The sequence below is a fragment of the Pseudorasbora parva genome, chromosome 13, assembly GCF_024679245.1.
Source record: "Pseudorasbora parva isolate DD20220531a chromosome 13, ASM2467924v1, whole genome shotgun sequence".
NCBI classification, from domain to species: domain Eukaryota; kingdom Metazoa; phylum Chordata; class Actinopteri; order Cypriniformes; family Gobionidae; genus Pseudorasbora; species Pseudorasbora parva.
In genome coordinates this window covers 42,834,722-42,856,100 of record NC_090184.1, presented here as the reverse complement: position 1 = coordinate 42,856,100, position 21,379 = coordinate 42,834,722, and the positions used below count along the sequence as shown (strand labels likewise).

The following is a 21,379-nucleotide window of genomic DNA, read 5'->3' as shown; positions in this document are numbered from 1 at the left end:
TCAAATTCATACTTAAATGCTACACCTGTGAGCTGCAATCTTTATATATATTTATTTTATATTATATAATACACTGGGAATGTGTACAAAGGTTTTTTAAAGTTATGTTTTGAGTTTAAGTAAGGGTTTTTAAGTCTTTTAAGTGAAATAAAGAGCATTGCAATAAAAACATTTTCTCCATAACCCATTTCTGTTCCTGTCGCCTAAAAATAGAATACTAAAAAAACCGAACTGAACCGAAAAACCGTGGTTAAAAACCGAGGTATGTATTGAACCGTGGACTATTGTTGCATTCCTACTATTTATTCTCCTGAGTCTTTCTGGGAGAAATACTTCATCAACAAACTTTAAATACAGTATTATCTGATGGTTAATATTTAACGAACACATCCAGACAGCCACATCAGCCCAGTCCTCTGCTCCCTCCACTGGCTCCCAGTTTGTTACCCTGATGATTCGAACATTTTAATTGTTGCCTTTAAAGCTCTTAATTAAGTCCAGGTTAAAGACACACACACTTCGACTGGCCTTTAACACACTGTAGCACTGTGGCACTTTCCGATTCTTAGCCTTGCTTATATTTTTGCGTAATTTTTCCTTTGGTTATTGTTTAATGTATTTATATATTTTATATTGTAAATGTTCTCCTGTTTTAAATGTAAAGCGAGTTTAAATGAGTTTTCTGCATGCATATAATACGCCCTTCATAACTTCTTGAACTTGAGCCAATAACCTGTGCACTTAAATGTCTCGATGTTGGTGAGCTTATACGTTGACCCTATATCTCATTCTGTAGAACACTTACTCAAAGCTAAACTGTTTGAGATTATTGAGCTTGTTTTCAGAGAATATATCAAGTTCAATTTAAATATATACAATTTATTTTCATGTTTTTTTTTTTGTATTCTGCATGCATATTAGAGTAAAGAATATAGCAGTTTTTAACCGTTTCAATCTTGCTGTTATCCAAGAAGAGTTCAGGGAAACTGGATACACTGAGCTTCAGTCATAACCTGATGAACAGGTTCAGGTTATTTAAACATGATGTGTAAATGTACTGTCTGAAACCTATATAAACCTGAATAGGTTGGCCACCTATAGCCTAAAGCTCAAGCTACGCCCATGCTGCAAATAGCCCACTATTGTTTATACAAATATCATTTGACTTGTAGGAACCCTTTGTGTAAACAGCATCAATCAATTTGAGAACTTAATGAAAGTAAGATAATATGCATTGCTATTTAAGCTTGGAACAATTGTGTAAATCTACCTTTTTTTATTTAGTTTAAAAAGCTAAAATAAAAAATGTTTTTTTTCTTTCTGAATTTACTCTCAGAAATTCTTAGTCTCCTACGGAGCCCCAGGCTAAATGCATATGGTGGTGGGGAAATATGGGATGGGGGAGGAAATAAGTTTTGCATGCTCAAAAAAGTTAACCTCCCCCTCAAAACGGCATGTGTGTTCTCTTCCTGACTCGACTGCAACCTGGCATTCAGAATCAGATCTGCCTCTTTTTAGCTTACCAAACTTCTTCTGATCCATTACAAGCTTAATTATCTGTGTTTTGGAATTAAGCACAATCTGTTGAAATGATGTCCCTGTGATATAACATAAGTGCTTTGTTTGAAAGCATGTCACTGTTGTGCTTTAGTTGTTGCACACCTGTTCTCACATGGCACACTCAATGCCTTATTATTTTTATTGTAACAAGAAGGCTAATTACAAAGAAGTTAAAAGGAACTTATGAAAATAAATCTAACCTCGTGTCATTCCAAATCCACACAACAGACGTTTTGATAAATGTACTGCAGTTGGTCACTCTTTCCAATCCAGTAACAAGAATGTGTTATGTAGATTGGGTTTACATTTATGATTCCAAAGTCTAAATTATTTGGCAAACAAAACTCAATGACACTGAAATTGAAGCATGACATACAAGACATTTAACCTCATCTCTAGAAAAGTTGGTACATTTGGATCAAATGGATCTGCTCATCCAATTATGCCTGCTTGCTCATCAATAATCTTTTACATTGTAATCCTTTTATTTTTCATATTTAAAAATGTGTGTGCTGCTGTCCATCTCGGTGTGTGTAACAAGCAGAGTGTACACATGTTGGGCACTTACCTATAGGTGTATATTACTAACGCGCTCTTTAAATTACACAAATAATACTGCGCTTTTAACTTAGCAGGTTTTTTTTGGGGCTCCGGGCTGTGAATTTTTGCCCAGACCCAGAGTATTCCCCAAACTTACAAATGTAATTTACATATTTTAGCTTGTCAAGAGATTTAAAGCATATTTTTTGAATTTTTTGCAAACTTGTTCTAGTACATAAGAATGAGCCTTTGACTGAATATGGAAATAAAAATAAATAACTGAGAAAAATAAGAATTAGTCCTCAGATGCCATGTCCATAATTTATTGCAAAAAAAAAAAAAAAAAATGTAACATGAATTTGATCTCAAAATAATAAATTAAAAGCAGTTATTACTCCACCACCTGCGTGACATCATTAACCAACATGGCTGAGCGACAGATACGGTTTTGAGAAACAGTCTTGACTACACACTCAGAAAAAAAGGTACAGTGCTGTCACTGGGGCAGTACCCTAAGTTACAAAAGTGAAAAGGTACATCTTTGTACATTACTCACCCCAAAATGGTACATATTAGTACCTTAAAAGTTACATATCAGTACTTTAAGAGTGCAATTTAGTACCTTAAAGGTACATAGTAGAACCTTAAAGGTACATATTAGTACCTTTTCGGTTTTGTACCTTAGGGTACCGCCCCAGTGACAGAAATGTACCATTTTTTCTGACAGTGTATAGTTGAATTCTACACTGTAAAAAATGTACTGTAGAATTTACAGGAATTTACTGGCAAAAAAGTTGCCAATAAAATCCTGTAAAAATGTTGTTTATTGCTGTAAAAATGATTACAGTATAATACTGCATATAAATTTACAATGTATGTGAAAAACTGTAATTTGTAGGGTTTTTTACAGTAAAATTGAATTAAACTTGTATTTTATTTTACAGCAATATTTTGTAATTTCAATAAAGTACAGTATTTACCTGGCAACAAAGTTGCCAATAAAATCCATTTTTGGAATTAAATTCCATTTTTTTGTATTCATGCTGACATTGACATTGCCCTTTGGAATAAAGGTATTTGATTTTGAAGTTATTGCTTATTTTCCATAATATTCACAATAATGCATATCTTAAGCAATTGCCTATAGCCCTGAGAATACTGAAGTTAATTGCAATTAATATTGATTGCAATTAAGACTGATATTTTAGGAAACTGCTAAATTTATTGTGTTTCTAACACAGTAAAAAATAAAAAAAATATTTAAAAAAATGCAGCATATTTCTGTGATTATTTGAAAATTATAATATATATTTATATATTGAAAATATATTGTTTCGGTTGTTACTTTAATTCTCACAGTTTACTGTATTAGACTGTGAAATCATTTAACAGTGCGACTACAGACATATACAGCATTTATGGTTTACAGACTACTACTGTTAAGTCATTTTACATATGAATACCGTAAAAATAACGGTATACTGCTGGTGTCTCTGCTGCCAGCTCTTTACTGTAAATTATAGAAATACAGAAATATACCGTTTTTCTGGTTTACAGACTACTACCGTAAAATCATTTTACATATAAATACCGAAAAATAACGGTATACTGCTGCCGTCTCTGCTGCCAGCTCTTTACTGTTATTTTACAGGGAAATATTTTACAGTGTATTTGTAAATTGTGAGAAAATTGTTATTTTAACTAAGGACCGGGACGTGTCAGCATAGCGTCTGAGGAGTCGCCTGTCAATTGCGTCATATCTGCGCTACCCTCGGTTTTATTCTGCAGAAGCACTTTTCTCTTAGCAGGGTGAACATGTCACAGCAGTGCCAAGCGAACGCACAGAGTAACGTCATAACATCATTTTAAACACACTTAAATGTAGCTAATATGATAAACAGAGCTGCTGGCTTTACCTTATAATCATGACTGGAAGAGCGGAAGTACGGGCGCCCGGCGACTGTGTCCCGTCCCGTCATAATAAAAGTCCCGTTGTTCGCGAGCCGTGTGTTTGTATAACAATTGCTCCAGCGCCGTGCTCAGCTCCACAACACTTGGTCCTGCTCTGCTTCACACTACAGTAACATTAATAACCACATCCATGAACATGATTTCTGCCCGTGTCCTATTTTCCACCGACTGTGAGGTGAAGACCTCATGTCCCAAGATGCTGCGCTCACACTTGGCGTCATCAAACTACGCCTTTGTTTAGAATAGGCGCCCTCTAGCGGACAGAAAGTTGCATAGTGCACCTTTAAATGCAGAATAAACACTATAGGTGTTAGTGAGGCCAGCAGGGGGCGCTCACCCTGTGGTCTGTGTGGGTCCTAACACCCCAGTATAGTGATGGGGACATTGTACTGTCAAAGAGCACCGTCCTTCGGATGAGACGTTAAACCGAGGTCCTGACTATCTGTGGTCATTAAAAATCCCAGGATGTCCTTCGATAAAGAGTAGGGGTGTAACCCTGGCATCCTGGCCAAATTTGCCCATTGGCCCCTCCATCATGGCCTCCTAATCATCCCCATATCCTGATTGGCTTCATCACTCCATAAGCTTGTTTGTGTGTGTGTTGAGCGTTCTGGCGCAATATGGCTGCCGTCGCATCATCCAGGTCTTGCTGCACATTAGTGGTGTTTGAGGAGATTCCCCCTTCTATGTAAAGCTCTTTGGGTGCCTAGAAAAGCGCTATATAAATGTAATGAATTACATTTACAAATGAATAAAAACCAAGTCAAGGGTGTTACAAGTAAATATTTATTAAAACTAGCAGCAAGGCAGTGCATTTATTAAAACTGGCATTGCAAGGCAACATTTTCAGTCTTCCAGCTGTTAAAATCTTACTATAAAAATTACATTGTATTACAAAATAACCACAAAGAACTTTAGAGAAAAAAAGCCATTTTAAGACATATTTTGAGTAGAATATTAACTTTCAATAAAAATGAAAGTCAATCAAAAAGTTTTGACCCTATTGAAACTCACTGCACTGCTTTTCTATAGCATTAAGCATTAAAATAAAATACTAAAATCAACATTATTCCACTCAACAAATTCTGTTGTTTGAGCTTATCTTCTATTAATCTAAGAATATTTCATCAAAAGACAACTTAATATATACAAACTTAAAGTTCATTAACCTTGATGAGCAAAACATGAGGGTAGACTTGTTCCTCTCTGAGTCCTTTCCACTTGTTTTGCCTCTGTGCTTGTTGTCTTGGGTCCAGGCAGTGAGTGATGTGATTCTAACAAAATATCTGCACAAAAATATAAGTAAAAACTTTAGAAAAATGTTCAAAAATGGAATGAAACTAGCTCAATAAAATAAACGTAAAATGGCACAAATGCAATACATCAGCATTTGTTGCACTACTAATGTATGAAGTACTGTTAAATGGTTAGTTCACCCAAAAATGAAAATGTTGTAATACTCACCCTCATGTCGTTCCAAACCCATAAGTCTTTCGATCATCTTCAGAACACAAAATCTGAGAGCAAATGTCCCTCCACTGACAGTCTACACAACTACTACTTTCAAGGCCCAGAAAGTTAGTTAAGACATCATTAAAATAATCCATGACTCCCGTTGTTTAGCCTAAATTTTATTAAGCAAATCAAATGCTTTGTTTGTGCAAAATAATTAAAAAAACAACAACACTTTCCTTACAAAATATGAATCTCCAACGCAGAGCACTGAAGGGTGGATTTTGAAATCCACTGCCGCTTCAATATACCTGTATATATTTATATCCTATAACTTCATAATCAAAACCTTAATTAATATTCATCTTCCTATATTACATATATTATTATAATGATTCTATCCAGTTATGATTTTGTTTTTGTTTCTTGTTTTCTAAAGTGTGTATTTGGTCTCTGAAGAGTGACTGAGGGTCTGGCCTAGAGTTGTGTGATATGTCACTAAACACTGGCAACAAGGTCATATGTTTGGATTTTGGAGGTATTACACACCCCTAACATGTCAGGAGTGCAGTAACAGCGTTTGCTCACTTAGCCCGGCTTCCAGATATGAAATATGGATTTGTCTTTCATTTAATTATGTTTTATTTCTTTTATATTTCCTTTTACTGAAACACTAAAGACTCAAGATGAATATTGCATGTACTATTGTGTGTCCCTCTCACTAAATGAAAGCACATGTTATCAGTATGTTTTGGTAAGAACTAGTTAGAACTGCAGCTTAATCAGCTCCAACCTTGGAGAGACTGTGTATCTGTGTATGTGCGCAATATTCTATGTTACAGATGAGAATGGTGTTCAATGGGCACCCTAAGAGATGGGTGGACTTGTTGTTCTGGGCAAGCTGGCGCCTGCTCCAGATCTGGAAGGTCACTACGGGCCTGATTCTGGGGTGAAAGCATCAACAAGTGACACGTCAGTGGAAACGTGCATCAGATTAACTGACTCGAGTGGAAATTTACCATGACTGTGCATTGTCTCTGAGCCAGTCAGGACCATCCACATCGCAGTAATGACGTGGATAAGACCTTGAAAACGGTATAACTGTTGGGACAATTGTATGTATGATAGGGCGAGGCAATGAGACGGTGAGAGAGGGAGCGCGGCCTACGAACTCCTTGTGAGACTTGAAGCTGGCTTCTGCTTTTGAAACTGCAAACTATTCTTAAGTAAATTTTTCTTTTATTTAATTGGAATCCTGACTCTGTCTTCATTTCTTCACTACTGGTCCTGGGTCATAAGCTGTTAACCCCTAACAGTTTTGGTGGAGGATGCGCGGGCAATCATTCCTTGGTGACACCCCTGGCAAAACAACAAATAAGGTAGTAGAAAGCTTTAATTATTTGGTTAGGGTTGTCTGTATGGAAGAGATTGGAGAAGGAGAGCAGTGTGCTTCGCTTCATTCCACTGGTGAAGAGTGAGGCATAATTATACTAAAGGGTAATAGTATAAGAAGTCGCTGAGAGCATCGTGACGTGCTGAAGGCATAGGTAAAAACGGTAGCAGACAGTGCAAAGAAGCGGACTCAATAAAGGGGAGGCCCTGCGGGGCAGAGGTAACGTCCTCTACAGGAGCCGTCTTGGATCAACTGGTAAGGTCCAGGAGACATTGTGAACCTGCTCCATCTCTTCCATCTCAGACAGGGGTACCCCGAACTTAGAGTTTAGAACTTAGTGAATCAGGCAGTCAGGGAATAAAATATTAGTTATTAGTTAAACAAAACAAAAATAGATTCAGGAGTTGTTTGCCAGGGATGCATCTGGAACGATCCCGAGGAAAATAAATATTGTGGCCCAAATTGGCACGGACCAGTATGTGTGACGTTTTCGTACAAGTGTCCTTTGCAGTTTCATAACGCAGAAGCCACAGCTGTGTTGGGTAAAGATCGCCGCCTCCATCTCTTGCTGTTTCGGTGAGTATGAACTTTGACTAAAATATGGCTGATAAATTGTTTTAATTCTGATTGAAAAGTTAAACAGCAACTTGACTGGCTACAAACAAAGAATGCTTATTAATGAATTTGTAAAATGGGTGGGGGTTTTAAACCCTGAAAGAAAAATCCCAGGAGATTACTGAGGGATGGTATATTCTAATTGCCAAATGTAATAATGTCTGAAATTACTGGAATTGAGATATAGTCTGAAAAAGGGCTTGAGATTGTTTTTGAAAAAGCGAAAACACCAAGATGTGTGAGCAGCCAGTCTTATCTGCCCCCTCCCCTCTCGCGCGCTCTTCTCTTCTCTGACTGTCTGAGTGAGTGCCGCTTTAGGCACCGCCTTACAGACTGGGAACTAGACTGAAACATGCCAGTTGCTGAAGGACAGAGAGTTTTAATTGTGGTCAGCAGGGCCATTTTGTATGTAACTGTAACCACCCACCCATAAGGTGTAGAAATGGTGGCAAATCAGCGCATCAGATTCAATTTTGTGGATGAAACAAAGTAACAAAGTAACAAAGTGAAATATGAATATAAGGTCTTAAGTAATTATTTTTGAAGGAAAGATCTATGATAATTAATTAAAATTATGAGGTAAAATCAAAGACATTGACTGAAAAACGTGAGGCAAGAAAATGTATAAATAGTAACATAGAAGTTTAAATGACAAATTTATGAAAAAGGTTGTTCCTGTTACTCTAACTCTTGAAAAATTCAACAACAACAAAAATAATGTTAATTTGCCTAAATGTTTTGAAGATTAAAAGGGTCTGTGTTTAAAAGAAGTGTAATTAAAATCCCTTTTTTTAGATGAGATATCTTGGTATTTATAATGGGGTGGTATTTAACATGGGGTGCTAATGTAGTATGTCCTCCTGAGGATGAATATGTGCTTATTGTAATCAATCAAGCCATTGATAAAACCAAATTAGATGAGATTAATAATGGTTGAAGTTAAATCCCTGATGGGAAAAGAGATTTTCTTTTTTGCAAAGATTATAAACTAAAAAGGGGAGGGGATGGAACATTATGAAGCGGCCTAAATTGGTAGACCAACTTTAGGGGGTCATTGGGACCCTAAAATTGGCCTTTAGGAGGGAGTGAAGGGGGGATTTTGAAATCCACTGCCGCTTCAATATACCTGTATATATTTATATCCTATAACTTCATAATCAAAACCTTAATTAATAAACATCTTCCTATATTACATATATTATTATAATGATTCTATCCAGTTATGATTTTGTTTTTGTTTCTTGTTTTCTAAAGTGTGTGTTTGGTCTCTGAGGAGTGACTGAGGGTCTGGCCTAGAGTTGTGTGATATGTCACTAAACACTGGCAACAAGGTCATATGTTTGGATTTTGGAGGTATTACACACCCCTAACATGTCAGGAGTGCAGTAACAGCGTTTGCTCACTTAGCCCGGCTTCCAGATATGAAATATGGATTTGTCTTTCATTTAATTATGTTTTATTTCTTTTATATTTCCTTTTACTGAAACACTAAAGACTCAAGATGAATATTGCATGTACTATTGTGTGTCCCTCTCACTAAATGAAAGCACATGTTATCAGTATGTTTTGGTAAGAACTAGTTAGAACTGCAGCTTAATCAGCTCCAACCTTGGAGAGACTGTGTATCTGTGTATGTGCGCAATATTCTATGTTACAGATGAGAATGGTGTTCAATGGGCACCCTAAGAGATGGGTGGACTTGTTGTTCTGGGCAAGCTGGCGCCTGCTCCAGATCTGGAAGGTCACTACGGGCCTGATTCTGGGGTGAAAGCATCAACAAGTGACACGTCAGTGGAAACGTGCATCAGATTAACTGACTCGAGTGGAAATTTACCATGACTGTGCATTGTCTCTGAGCCAATCAGAACCATCCACATCGCAGTAATGACGTGGAAAAGACCTTGAAAACGGTATAACTGTTGGGACAATTGTATGTACGATAGGGCGAGGCAACGAGACGGTGAGAGAGGGAGCGCGGCCTACGAACTCCTTGTGAGACTTAAAGCTGGCTTCTGCTTTTGAAACTGGAAACTATTCTGAAGTAAATTTTTCTTTTATTTAATTGGAATCCTGACTCTGTCTTCATTTCTTCACTACTGGTCCTGGGTCTTAAGCTGTTAACCCCTAACAGCACCTCAATGCATGCGTGTTGGGTTGACACGAGAGCGGATGTTGCTACATGAATTTAAAGTGTTAAATTATGTTTTATACACAAACAAAGCACTTACATCGCTTCATAAATTTGAGGTTTAACCACTGAAGTCACATGGATACTTTAATGAGGTCTTTAGGGGTAGTTGCATTAACTGTCAATGGAGGGACAGAAAGATCTCACATTTCATCAAAAATATCTTAATTTTTGTTCTGAAGATGAACAAAAGTCTTACAGGTTTGGATTGACATGATGGAGAGTAATTAATGACCAAATTGAAATTTTGGGGGATCTAACTGTTTTTCATACAGTCAGTTTTCAGAAATAAATGTAGTCAAGTAAAGCATGTTACCTTCTTCTTAAGCATGTTAATTGCTTCTACAGCAGTTTGTTACAGTGTAGTTGAGGTATGTGGTTGCAGATTAAATAATCGTCCATCTATGCATATCTACTGTAAATCTGCTTTAAAACGATCTGTATTGTAAAAAGCGCAATATACATAAATAAAGGTGACTTGACATGCAGTTGAAGGGATAATTTACCCAAATTATTTTAATTATTTTAATAAAATTTTAATGTTGACTATTCCCACCACCGTGAGTCAGATCCAGCCCAAGGACTGGTTCGTCACGATAGATTTAAAAGACGCCTATTTTCATGTCTCCATCTGTGGTGTGTCATGCAGCTGGCACTTGTCAACACTAATCACCGGCCCGCTCTCGCGGTCCCTCGCCCCGCTGCCTGTCACACCACATACCCCCATGGCCCCTCGCAGGCCGGGGGGCACTCCCGAGACTGCGCTCTACTCCCGCTCTACTATCACGGCGGCCGCGGCACCTGGGGGTAAGGACAGAGAGGCAAAAGAAATGTAGACGGGAGCACGAGGAGCCCGCGGACGAGAGAGGGGAGAGAGGGAAAAAAGAAAGTAAGAGAAAATAAAAAATAAAAAATTCTGGTCCGGTTCCCAGACACACTGCCGTTCGGCCCTCCGCCCACCGAGAGGCTCTTCCTCGCGGTGCTGTGCGATGGCACTGGATGCCTGGTGGACAGCTCGATCCTCCTCCGCCCCCTGGCGGCCGGCGGTGACTCCTCGTTCCGAGGGACCCGGCAGCGAGCGCCGCGCTCCCTGCTCCTCCCCTACCAGGCGGATGGCAGCAGGCTCCGGCCCACGGCAAGCGCGGCAACTCCTCCGCTCCCTTTTGGACGGCAGCCACCCCACCTCGACCCAGGGGCACGGCAGCGAGGTCTCTGTCCCACCTTTCTCGCTCCAACACCATCGCCTCGGGCAGCCCTCGCGGTCCTCATTCATCCGCGCTGCCCGACCTCCTCAGCACCGCAATCCCCCTCAGCAGCGAGGGCTCTTCGACAGCATGTCCCTCCTTCCCCCCGGGTTTCGCCACCAGTGTAACGCCGTTCGTAGATGGGAAGGAAGGAGGCGGGAACCGGCAAACACACAAAATAAAACGTGGGCAGCCCCTCACGGACGACTACCCACTAACACAAACACACGTAAAACATAACATAAAATCCAGGCCTGGTCTTCTTTTGTCTTCCGCTGTCCTTGCTCCTCCTTTTATGCTCCCGTCACATGGCCGCGAGACAAGACCGGTGTGTCATGCAGCTGGCACTTGTCAACACTAATCACCGGCCCACTCTCGTGGTCCCTCGCCCCGCTGCCTGTCACACCACACCATCCTTCCTTGCCACAGGAAGTTTCTGAGGTTCGCTTTTGGGGGCGAAGCGTACCAATATCGAGTGCTTCCCTTCGGTCTAGCTCTTTCCCCTCGCACATTCACCAAGTGCATGGATGCAGCTCTGGCTCCACTGAGACTTCAGGGCACCTGTGTACTGAATTATATCGATGACTGGCTAATATTGGCCCAGTCATTCGAAATGGCAGTTCAACATATTCAATGCTTGGGGCTGAGGCTGAGACGAAAAAGAGCGTGTTGATGGCAGCCCAGAAAACGAGTTGAGATCGCCCCCACTATGCAAACTGGTGCATCTCATTCTTCGCTGGTCGCAAGAGAAACTGTTATCCCTCAGGGCAATGTATATCCCGGGGATACAGAATCGGAGGGCAGACATACTGTTGAGGCAGGGGCTGATGCCCAGGGGCTGAGGCCCGGGAAGAGGAATATACAAGAGGTTCGGCCCAGTGGAAGTGGATCTGTTCGCGTCTCGAGAGACATCCCACTGTCCACTGTGGTTCTCCCTCACGCATCCAGCCCCGCTGGGGTTGGATGCCATGGTACAGACATGGCCGAGGCTGCGTCTGTACGCATTTCCCGCTATCGCTCTGCTCCCAGGGGTCCTGAAGAGAGTTCGGCAACAAGGAGTCAGTCTCCTTCTGGTGGCTCCTCGTTGGCCGACTCAAGTATGGTTCTCGGACATATAATAGCTCTGCTAGTGGATCACCCATGGCAGGTCCCTCTGAGGAGGGACCTCCTATCGCAGGCAGGAGGCACAATATTTCACCCCCGCCCCGAAATATGGAACCTCTGGGTCTGGCCCCTGAGGCCAGGTACCGAGAGGAGGGATTTCTTGCAGATGTTATGGAGACCCTACTTAGCTCTAGGGCCCCGTCTACTTGGAGATTGTACAGCCTCAAGTGGAACGTCTTCGTCACTTGGTGTAGAGAACGTGAGGTTTACTTAATTAACTGCCCAGTGGCTTCAGTGTTGGAGTTCCTCCAAAATCGTTTCTCTGCGGGGCTTACCCCGTCCACACTTAAGGTGTATGTGGCAGCTATTGGAGCTTTCCATGCTCCATTAGGTGATGGGTCTTTGGATAGGCACCATTTGGTTGTACGTTTCCTCCGTGGGGCACGGAGAATGAGGCCTGTAGTGCGTACCAGAGTTCCTACATGGGATTTGGCAGTGATTCTCGAAGGTCTGGCCGAGGCCCCTTTCGAACCACTCGATGCAGAGGAACCCTGGCGCTTAAAGTGGCGTTCCTCCTAGCCATCACTTCTCTTAGGAGAGTGGGGGATCTTAAAGCCTTGGCCATTACGCCAACCTGCTTGGAGTTTGCCCCGGGAGGGGTAAAAGCCGTACTGCACCCTAGACCAGGCTATGCGCCTAAGGTCCCGTCCAGTGTGGTCAGGTCCTTGGTTCTTCAGACGTTTCATCCCCCGCCCCACGTGACGGCGGAAGAAGGGAGACTGTTCCTTTTGTGCCCGGTTCGGGCCTTAAGGATTTATTTGGAAAGGTCAGCTCAGTGGAGGAAATCAGACCAGCTGTTAGTGTGTTTTGGCTCACCCAAGAAAGGGTTGCCTGCATCAACCCCTACTATTAGTATTTGGATTGTGCAGGCTATAGCTTTGGCATATCAGGTGCGCAATCCCTTCACCTATTGCCTTGAGAGCCCATTCTACCAGGGGCATGGCCTCCTCGGTGGCCCTTCTCTTCGGAGTCCCTATGCAGGACATCTGTGAAGCGGCCGGTTGGGCTACTCAGCACACGTTCATAAGGTTTTGCAGCTTACACCTCCCTACGACACCCGGCGGCAGGGTACTCCAGTCCTAATTGTGCCTGGTTTCCAGTTTCACAATAGGGCAGGCGTATCCTTGGTGTGGCCTAGTGGGCACTCGTTCCCCAAATTTGACGTTTCGACGCAGTGCGAAGTTCCCTCGATACAGGGAACGTCTCGGGTTATGTATATAACCATTGTTCCCTGAGAGGGAACGAGCACTGCGTCTCGTCGCCACACCACGTTATCGCCTGAGAGCGTTTTGCTTCATCGCGTTAATTGACGCTACAATGCGCCAGGCTCCCCTTTATAGCTTCCGGGTATGCCGTCACATCTACGTCATGACGTAGGACCAATCAGGATTGGACAAGTGTCATTCATACTTCAGATGCGTTGATGCTTAGGGAGCATCCTCAAATTCGTCGTTTCGACGCAGTGCTCGTTCCCTCTCAGGGAACAAGGGTTATATACATAACCCGAGACGTTATATTTAAAAAGTCCAGGCTTTATAATGGCAGGGATTGTTGCTAAGTCCATAAAAATGCATCTGTCCGTCAAATAACGTGCTCCACATGGCTCTGGGTGGTTAATAAAGGCCTTTGATGTGCTTGGTAAGAAAAATGTCTATATTTAAAACTTTTAAAAGTAAAGTTCCGGCCAGTCGCCTTCCGTGGAAAAGTGTTAAAACTTAGGATAACTTAAGGGTAAATCATAAATCATTGCTAATTTTTATTTTTGGGGGAACTATTCCTTTAACTCTTTCCCCGCCAGCGTTTTAAAAAAAAGTTGCCAGCCACCGCCAGGGTTTTTGACAATTTTCACCAAAATTTAATAGCCCATAGAATATTTTGTTAAATGAATATCTAAGCATGCAATATATCAAAATAAAGATCTGACCCTCTTCTTTTAAACAAACAAAAAAAATCGTTTTATTCTAGCTTCATGCATTCCTTTTTTTATCAACACTTGAATATGGGTAGGTTTCATAAAAAAAGCAACATTTTGAACAAAAAGCTGAGAAAATTAAATTTTTGTGAAAGACTGTTTCCAGATCAGATTCAGAGCGATGATCAAACACTGATGGAGTAGATCGAGTCCATCACCCCTAATGCTTACACAGTCCTCATTCAGTCCACACCTCATTCCACATCTCATTCAGTAACATTAGGCAGTTTTGATTCATATGCTGTTTAATGAGGATGATCACGTTATTTTTAATATGGATATGATTACATGCGATCGCTCATTTCACTGCGTCTTCCTCACGTGTGTTTTGATCAGGAGATTCAGGACTCATTCAGAAGATGCGCAATAGCGCCCCCTAGCGCCCGACAGTGAAAACACGGAAACCCGGAAAATTCCGTTATTGGCCTGGAAGCGTTTTCGCACAAATAACGGAAATTTACGTGTTTGGCGGGGAAAGAGTTAATTACTTAAAGTACTTATTTGAGTGCAATGTTAAAAATAGAAGTTTAACCCAAAATACAATTGAGTTTGCCGGTTTTATACATTGAAAATTTAGTTTGAACGTCCCAGTCACACAACAGCATCTGGAAACGTAAATTAAAGGCGTACTTTGCTGGGAAGATGAATGTGTACTTAAATTGGGGTTTGGCTCATGTGGATGAAAGACAACAATTCCCAGAATGCACTTGCCATGCTGCCCTATGAGCCCACTCCCAAGCCATGGCTTGCACACCGCGGCACCATCGCCACTGTCGTTTTAATTTTTGTAATAATAAAATAATTTAGTTCAGTTAGAGAACAGACATTACGATTAAAAACTGAACATGTCTGTTCAATAAAGTGTGTGAGTGAGCCGAACAAGAGTCGCAGCACAAGCGCAGCAGAAGTCCGATTTTATACATCACCAGTGTTGGGAAACGCATTACAAATAACTTGAGTTATGTAATCAGATTACTTTTCAAGTAACTAGTAAAGTAACACATTACTTTAAAAATGAACAATAAAATATCTATTTTCAAAATATTTTAGTTACTTTTAGTAAGTTACTTTTTCACAGTTTCTTGACTGACAGCTCTCTTCCCATGTTGAGAAAAAATCCAAAGTAAGTGCAAGGCGTTGTGTGTGAACAGTATTATTGTAGTTGTTAATGTGATTTTTATTAACGCATCCGTCCTTCGGGTGAGACGTTAAACCGAGGTGCTGACACTCTGTGGTCGTTAAAAATCCCAGGATGTCCTTCGGAAAAAGAATAGGGGTGTACTACCAGGTTTCTACTGATACAAAGCTTAATGCCAATCGCTGAAGTAACCCTTTAAGCAATGCTAAAAGTTTGCTTGAATTATTTGCTGATGTTAAAAAGCTAATTAATCTTCAACACTGAAGATAAAATCACAGGCCTTCTAGGCAAAGCCATGCCTGATAAATGGCAAAAAAAAAACAAAAAAAAAAAAAAAAAAAACCTGCTTTTCTGTGAAACACATTTTTTTTTTTTTATAACATTCACAAATCCACTTCCTGTACTTCCTGAAGTTCAACTCTTCATTGTAATGCAGTCTGATTAAACCTCCAAAAAAAACTGTTTATCAAGTTCAGTGGGTTTACCTGAATATCACAGTGACATGTGGCTAAAACTAAATCAAACAAGGTCTGTGAAATAAAAGAAACTTGCATTTTATCTTTAATTCTTTATTGCAAGAAATTAGTGGTGAGAACACGTTTTATTTCTCCCTTTATAAATACATCTTTCATTAATAAAGGACAATGAACTAACATATTTAAACTTTTTTTCTTCACATCCAGAGTATACAAAATAGATTATAATAAAATAATATTACCTGTCATCCCCAGTTTTGATTAATCATCAAAATACTTACATTTTAAATACTTACAAAAGTCCAGTATCAAAAGCAACATAACTTATAGAAAATATTATCTTTAATAAACTTTGTATATAGTACATAACCTGATCGTGTAACAGAATCTTTTTTTTAATTGAAATACCACTCATAGATATCATGAGCTTCTTTATATTCCCTGTGTTGTGCTATATGGTTACAGGCAGTGCATATAGCCAGAACAAACTCTTGGGTTTGTTGTATTAAATGAGGAGTTGGAGAGAGATATTTCCTCCAGGTAAAGAACCTGCGATACGCTTCGTCGTCCTTGTCCAGCTTAAGCAGATATTCTGCTAGCGACTTTGGATCTGGGAAGTCATTCACATGAATGAAGGCATCGCCGGGATAAAAGATCTCATAGTTTTTCCTGGGAGGACCCAAAACCACAGGGACGGTACCTGCAGCAAGCGGCCCATTTATCTTCTCAGTGATGTAGTCCTTGTGGATGGAGTTCTCAAAGGAAAGGTAAAATTTGCAGCTGGCTATGGTAGGATAGTATTCGTTATAACCCAGAAATGATGCATAAGCCTTCCCGTACATATGCACTTTAATATATTTGCTGAATTCTCTGTAATAATCATTCCTTACTCCGACACCTGTGTAAGCAACATTGTTACTCACAATCCAACACACCAGTTTGTCTTTTTTGGGAATTTCAAACCCCTCTTCTGGTTTCTTCCTGGTGGTCAAGCGCATCCGTACAGGAATGTCAGCATCCTGTCTGTAGCTGAGAGTGAGGTTGAACAAGTTTTCCAGACCTGGTATTTTTTGTGTGTTGGTCGGTGATTCCAAATGTAACCATATCCACTTCTGGAACAGAGGACGAGGAGACGGAGGAAGGTTGGACAGATCCCAACTGATGCCCCTGTGATAAACCATTACAGCATCTGCATTGCTGTAGAGAGATCTATCATCCGTCAAATGACAGTTATCAATATTGTAAAACTTTTTGCAGTCACTCAGGTCAAACCTGTAATTTTCAGGCCAGACCCACAGCAGAAGTATAGGTTTGTCTTCCACTGCTTCAGTAAAAGAGATCTCGCTCCTGGCAGTGCTGTATTGTTTAGGTATAGAAAGGGGACATTTTGAAGGTGTAAACCAGAAAAACATGACACCCAGATAGATGACACCTGCAAAGGTCACTATTAGACCCAGACGAAACAGCGATGAGCCATTTATGCTTGACATTTTTGTATCTGAAAAGAAATATTGAAAAAAAAATGATTACACACTCAGAAAAAAAGGTACAGTGCTGTCACTGGGGCAGTACCCTAAGGTACAAAAGTGAAAAGGTACATCTTTGTACCTTACTCACCCCTAAATGGTATATATTAGTACCTTAAAAGGTACACATCAATACTTTAAGAGTGTGAATTAGTACCTTAAAGGTACAAAGTAGTACCTTTTCAGTTTTGTACCTTTGGGTACCACCCCATGTGACAGCACTGTACCTTTTTTTCTGAGAGTGTATTTGCTTCCACATACAAGAACAAACATTACTCAATAAAAGACTATAATTAGTTCACATCTCTGTGGGAGACAAAAAATACAGCTACATGAAAATTAACTATTTTATTTTTTAAGCCATTTTAGTATTTTTTTAATAGAAATTTTTAAATGAATGCATTTTTTCTGATTCCTCACCTGATTAAAGTAGAAAAAAAAATTCCTTGCTCCTAGGACATGCTTTCTGTGAAAAGAATGTAAGACACTCTGGTTGTTGTTGGGGTTTGTAACACCTGTAGGATGTGCCAATGCTTATGACACAGACCAATCACAGTTCATTATGCAAATATCACTGTGATACCATCCCTCCTTGTCATCTAACCAAACACACCCGAACCAGTTAATCAAGATCTGCACAGAACTATTATTAGAAGTTATCAGAGAATATTTTGGTTAAAGCATTTTAAGCACTATAGCACTAATAAAGTATGTGTTGTTTTAAGCATGTTATGAAGCTTAGACAGATATCAGGTGTCACTGTCCTCAAACTTACATGAAGCTCAAACCAGCATATGACCAACATATCCAACAGTGAGATGAAACATCATCCCCAGGAAAGGGTGATACCTTCTCAGGGAACTAGGTTAACATTCATAACCTGCAAAGTTGCCTTTCGAGGGAACTCGTGCTGGGTTAATGGGGCTTTGGGAACAAGAATTCACAAACAACATACTTACAAGTGCCAGTCTGTAAGTGACAGGAGAGCAGAAGGCTTGCAAGACGATAGGCTGTGGTGCATTGGTTGGCGCCTTGGGAACATGACCTGGCTTAGGGTAAAGGAAAACCTGTAAAGAAGAAACACTGTCTTTACGGTCAGAAACTTATCTGAAACTGTCTTAAGAAGTTCAAAGGGAACCACAGATAAGTCTTTCTAGCACAATAGCCAGGTCCCAAGCTGTAACTCTGGTACGAATTGAAGGATTCAGCCTCAATAAACCCCGAAAGAAAGGTATCATCATTGGGTTTCTCCTCATAGACATACCAGTCAAACGAGCATGGTAAGCCGCTATAGTGGTCATGTACACCTTCAGTGTGGAAGGAGGTAGCCCTGCAGATAAACAATCTTGCAGAAGTTTAGTACTGAACCGACCAGGCATTTTTTTTGTTGCATTTTCCTCCAAGAAGTGAATACCCTCCACTTCAAGGCGTAAAGTTCTCTCATGGATAGAGCTCTGGAGTGATGGATGGTCTCTACAACATAAGTTGAGAGACTTGTGTCTATGAGCAGTGATGGGAATAACAGCGTTGTAGATAAATGCCGTTACTAACGAAATTTGTTTTTCCAGTAACGATAGGAATGACTGTTTTCCCCATTACAACGCCGCTTTTTTTACTTTGTATATTTGTCTTGTTTCTAGTCTACATAGTCTTACATCAAGAAACATTTAAGTAAAAAATAATTTCTTGTTTTGGGAAAAAAAATACTCAAAATGTTAAAATTAATTAAAATTTAAGCAAAAGATTTTTTGCTTAAAATAAGCAAAATAATATGCCAATGGGGAAAGCCAAATAATCCTGTTTTCTTTTTGAATACAAAAAAATTGCTTACCCCATTGGCCAACCCGATCACACATAAATGCGTATAAGTAGTACGAGTGTGCAATGTCGTGGAATGTATACGCCAAAACTCATTTTGGCGTGCATATGATACGCTGTTTTTCACGTGCATATGACACGCACTTTAGGGCGTATATATGACACGCTCTCTTGGGTAGGTTTAGGGTAGTGGGGTGGGGGGTTCGTATGTATAATACGCCATAAAATGCATATCATATGCATGCAAAAAACAGCGTATCATATGCACGCCACTATATCTGCCATGTTTTGACATTATACTGATGAAGTTTGAAGTAAATCGGGTGAAAATAAGATGAGGATTTAAAGCAATTTTGAAAGTGACACACTTCCTGCTGCCAACAAGACAATTACTTTTGCTTGTCTAGTAAATAATTCTTGTTTTAAGAATTTTTAGGTGTTTGGACTAGAAACAAGACAAAAATACTAACTAAGAAAAGAATGAAAAAAAAATGTAGTGTTACTAAAACTGAGCTCACTGAAGCGGTTTTCATCTGAACAGGCTCTGTCAGCTGGACCTGCAAAGATTGTTTTCTCTGGGTGGTTGGTGTGTGCGTGTATGTGTGTGTGTGTGTTTGCACGTGTTGGAGGTGGATGTGGTACCCCTAACTGGGTTAGGTGGAGTTCCCACTCACACACACATAGCATATTCACAGTCGCACACACCAGTCCAACGACTTTAAAGGTAGCTTTCGCAAACTGGAAGTATAAGCACTACTTTTCCCTCATTGAGGTGAAAGGTAAGAATGTTTATGTAACATGCACGTCACTGCCAAATAATTCCAATCTAATGAAGCACCTCAAATCGTCACATGCCACCACACAATTATTGGCTAAGAATCCAGGTGAGCTGATAGCTTGAGCTCCACTACCAAAGGAGTAGTATAGTACTGACTATATTTACACTATAGTACTGACAATATTTACAATAATGTATTGAATTTGATAGGTGTCTCTCACATTGTTCCACAGCAACATTACAATAGTTAAGATTAATGTACAATGTTTTATAATAATAATTGATTCTATTTAGTGTCCAAATCATTCATTTAACATATTTCATATTGGGGGCATCCAAGTTATGTGACATATTTGAACATTTAATAATAATAAAAAAGTAACACAGTAGTTAATTTCTATGGTAATAGTTACTTTTATAATGATTTTAACTCAGTTACTATTTGTGATAAGTAACTAGTAACTATAACTAATTACTTTTTTAAAGTAAAATGCCCAATACTGTCTGTGAGTTGGGCCATAGAGGGCCGTGTTTAGATTAGAAATTTTGTCAACTAGACTTTTCCGTGAAGGCCTCATCGACACGACAGCCACTAGCTCTGATCTTCAACAAACCCGTCTCCATACCGGCATAATCATACAATGTTCGTTCATTGGCCAGAACGGACAACCTGACTGAGCCTGGTTTTTCCCAAGTTTTTGTCCTCCTTCATTCTCTCCCCTGATTGACTTTGGGTTCTTTGCCACTGTCGCCTTTGTTGCATTTTGCTTGCTTAGTTGGGGACATTTAATATGGAACAATATTATTGATCTCCCTGGATTTGCGCCATTGTATGAGAACTGAAATGAGCTGGACGATGGCATCATTGTTTTCTCCACAATGGCTGTACAGATTAGTTAACTAAACTAAACATTTTTCAACAACAAAATGAACCATTTGCATCTGCTCATTTGCAAGTCCAACTCTTCAACTTTGTTGCTTTGCCAACCTTCGAAATTTTGTAGATTTCAACGAGGATTGATATGCAGTCTGATTAAATATATATAAAAAATAAAATGAAAAAAGGCACACATCTGAACCAGTTTATCAATGTCTGTGTGGTTAAACTGACAAAAACATATAGCAATCAAAGAAACTTCTGCATTTATATTTTATTCTTTATTACAAGAAATGAATGGTGATATCACATTTTATGTCTCCTTTTATATGCACCTTTAATAAATGCAGAACTATGAACCAACGCATTTACTTTTTTTCATATTTTATAGAGACTATACAAAATAGATTATAATTACTGTCATCCCCAGTATTGATTAATCATCAAAATACTTACATTTTAAATACTTACAAACTTCAATATCAAAAAGCAACATAATTTATAGAAAATATTTTCTTTAATAAACTTTGTATACAGTCAGTGGCGGGTTTGACTGTATACATGGGGGGTGAGGGTTGACTGATTAAATGTTTGATTGGCAGGTAAAGCTAATCTACAGGGAAGTAAAGGTTGGAGAGGAGAAGAAAGCCTTTCCCTTTTAAAAGAT

At 39.8% G+C, this 21,379-nt stretch overlaps 1 protein-coding gene across 1 annotated transcript; it reads right to left on the bottom strand.

The window, feature by feature from the left end:
* Positions 1-15,969: 15,969 nt before the first annotated feature.
* LOC137038312 (4-galactosyl-N-acetylglucosaminide 3-alpha-L-fucosyltransferase 9-like) lies at positions 15,970-18,281 on the bottom strand. The gene is made up of 3 exons (XM_067412797.1): positions 18,199-18,281; positions 17,660-17,705; positions 15,970-17,211 (listed from the first exon to the last, which is right to left on the bottom strand). The coding sequence occupies exon 3, from the start codon at positions 17,201-17,203 to the stop codon at positions 16,109-16,111; it is 1,095 nt and encodes a 364-aa protein (XP_067268898.1). The 5' UTR covers positions 17,204-17,211; positions 17,660-17,705; positions 18,199-18,281; the 3' UTR covers positions 15,970-16,108.
* Positions 18,282-21,379: the final 3,098 nt, after the last annotated feature.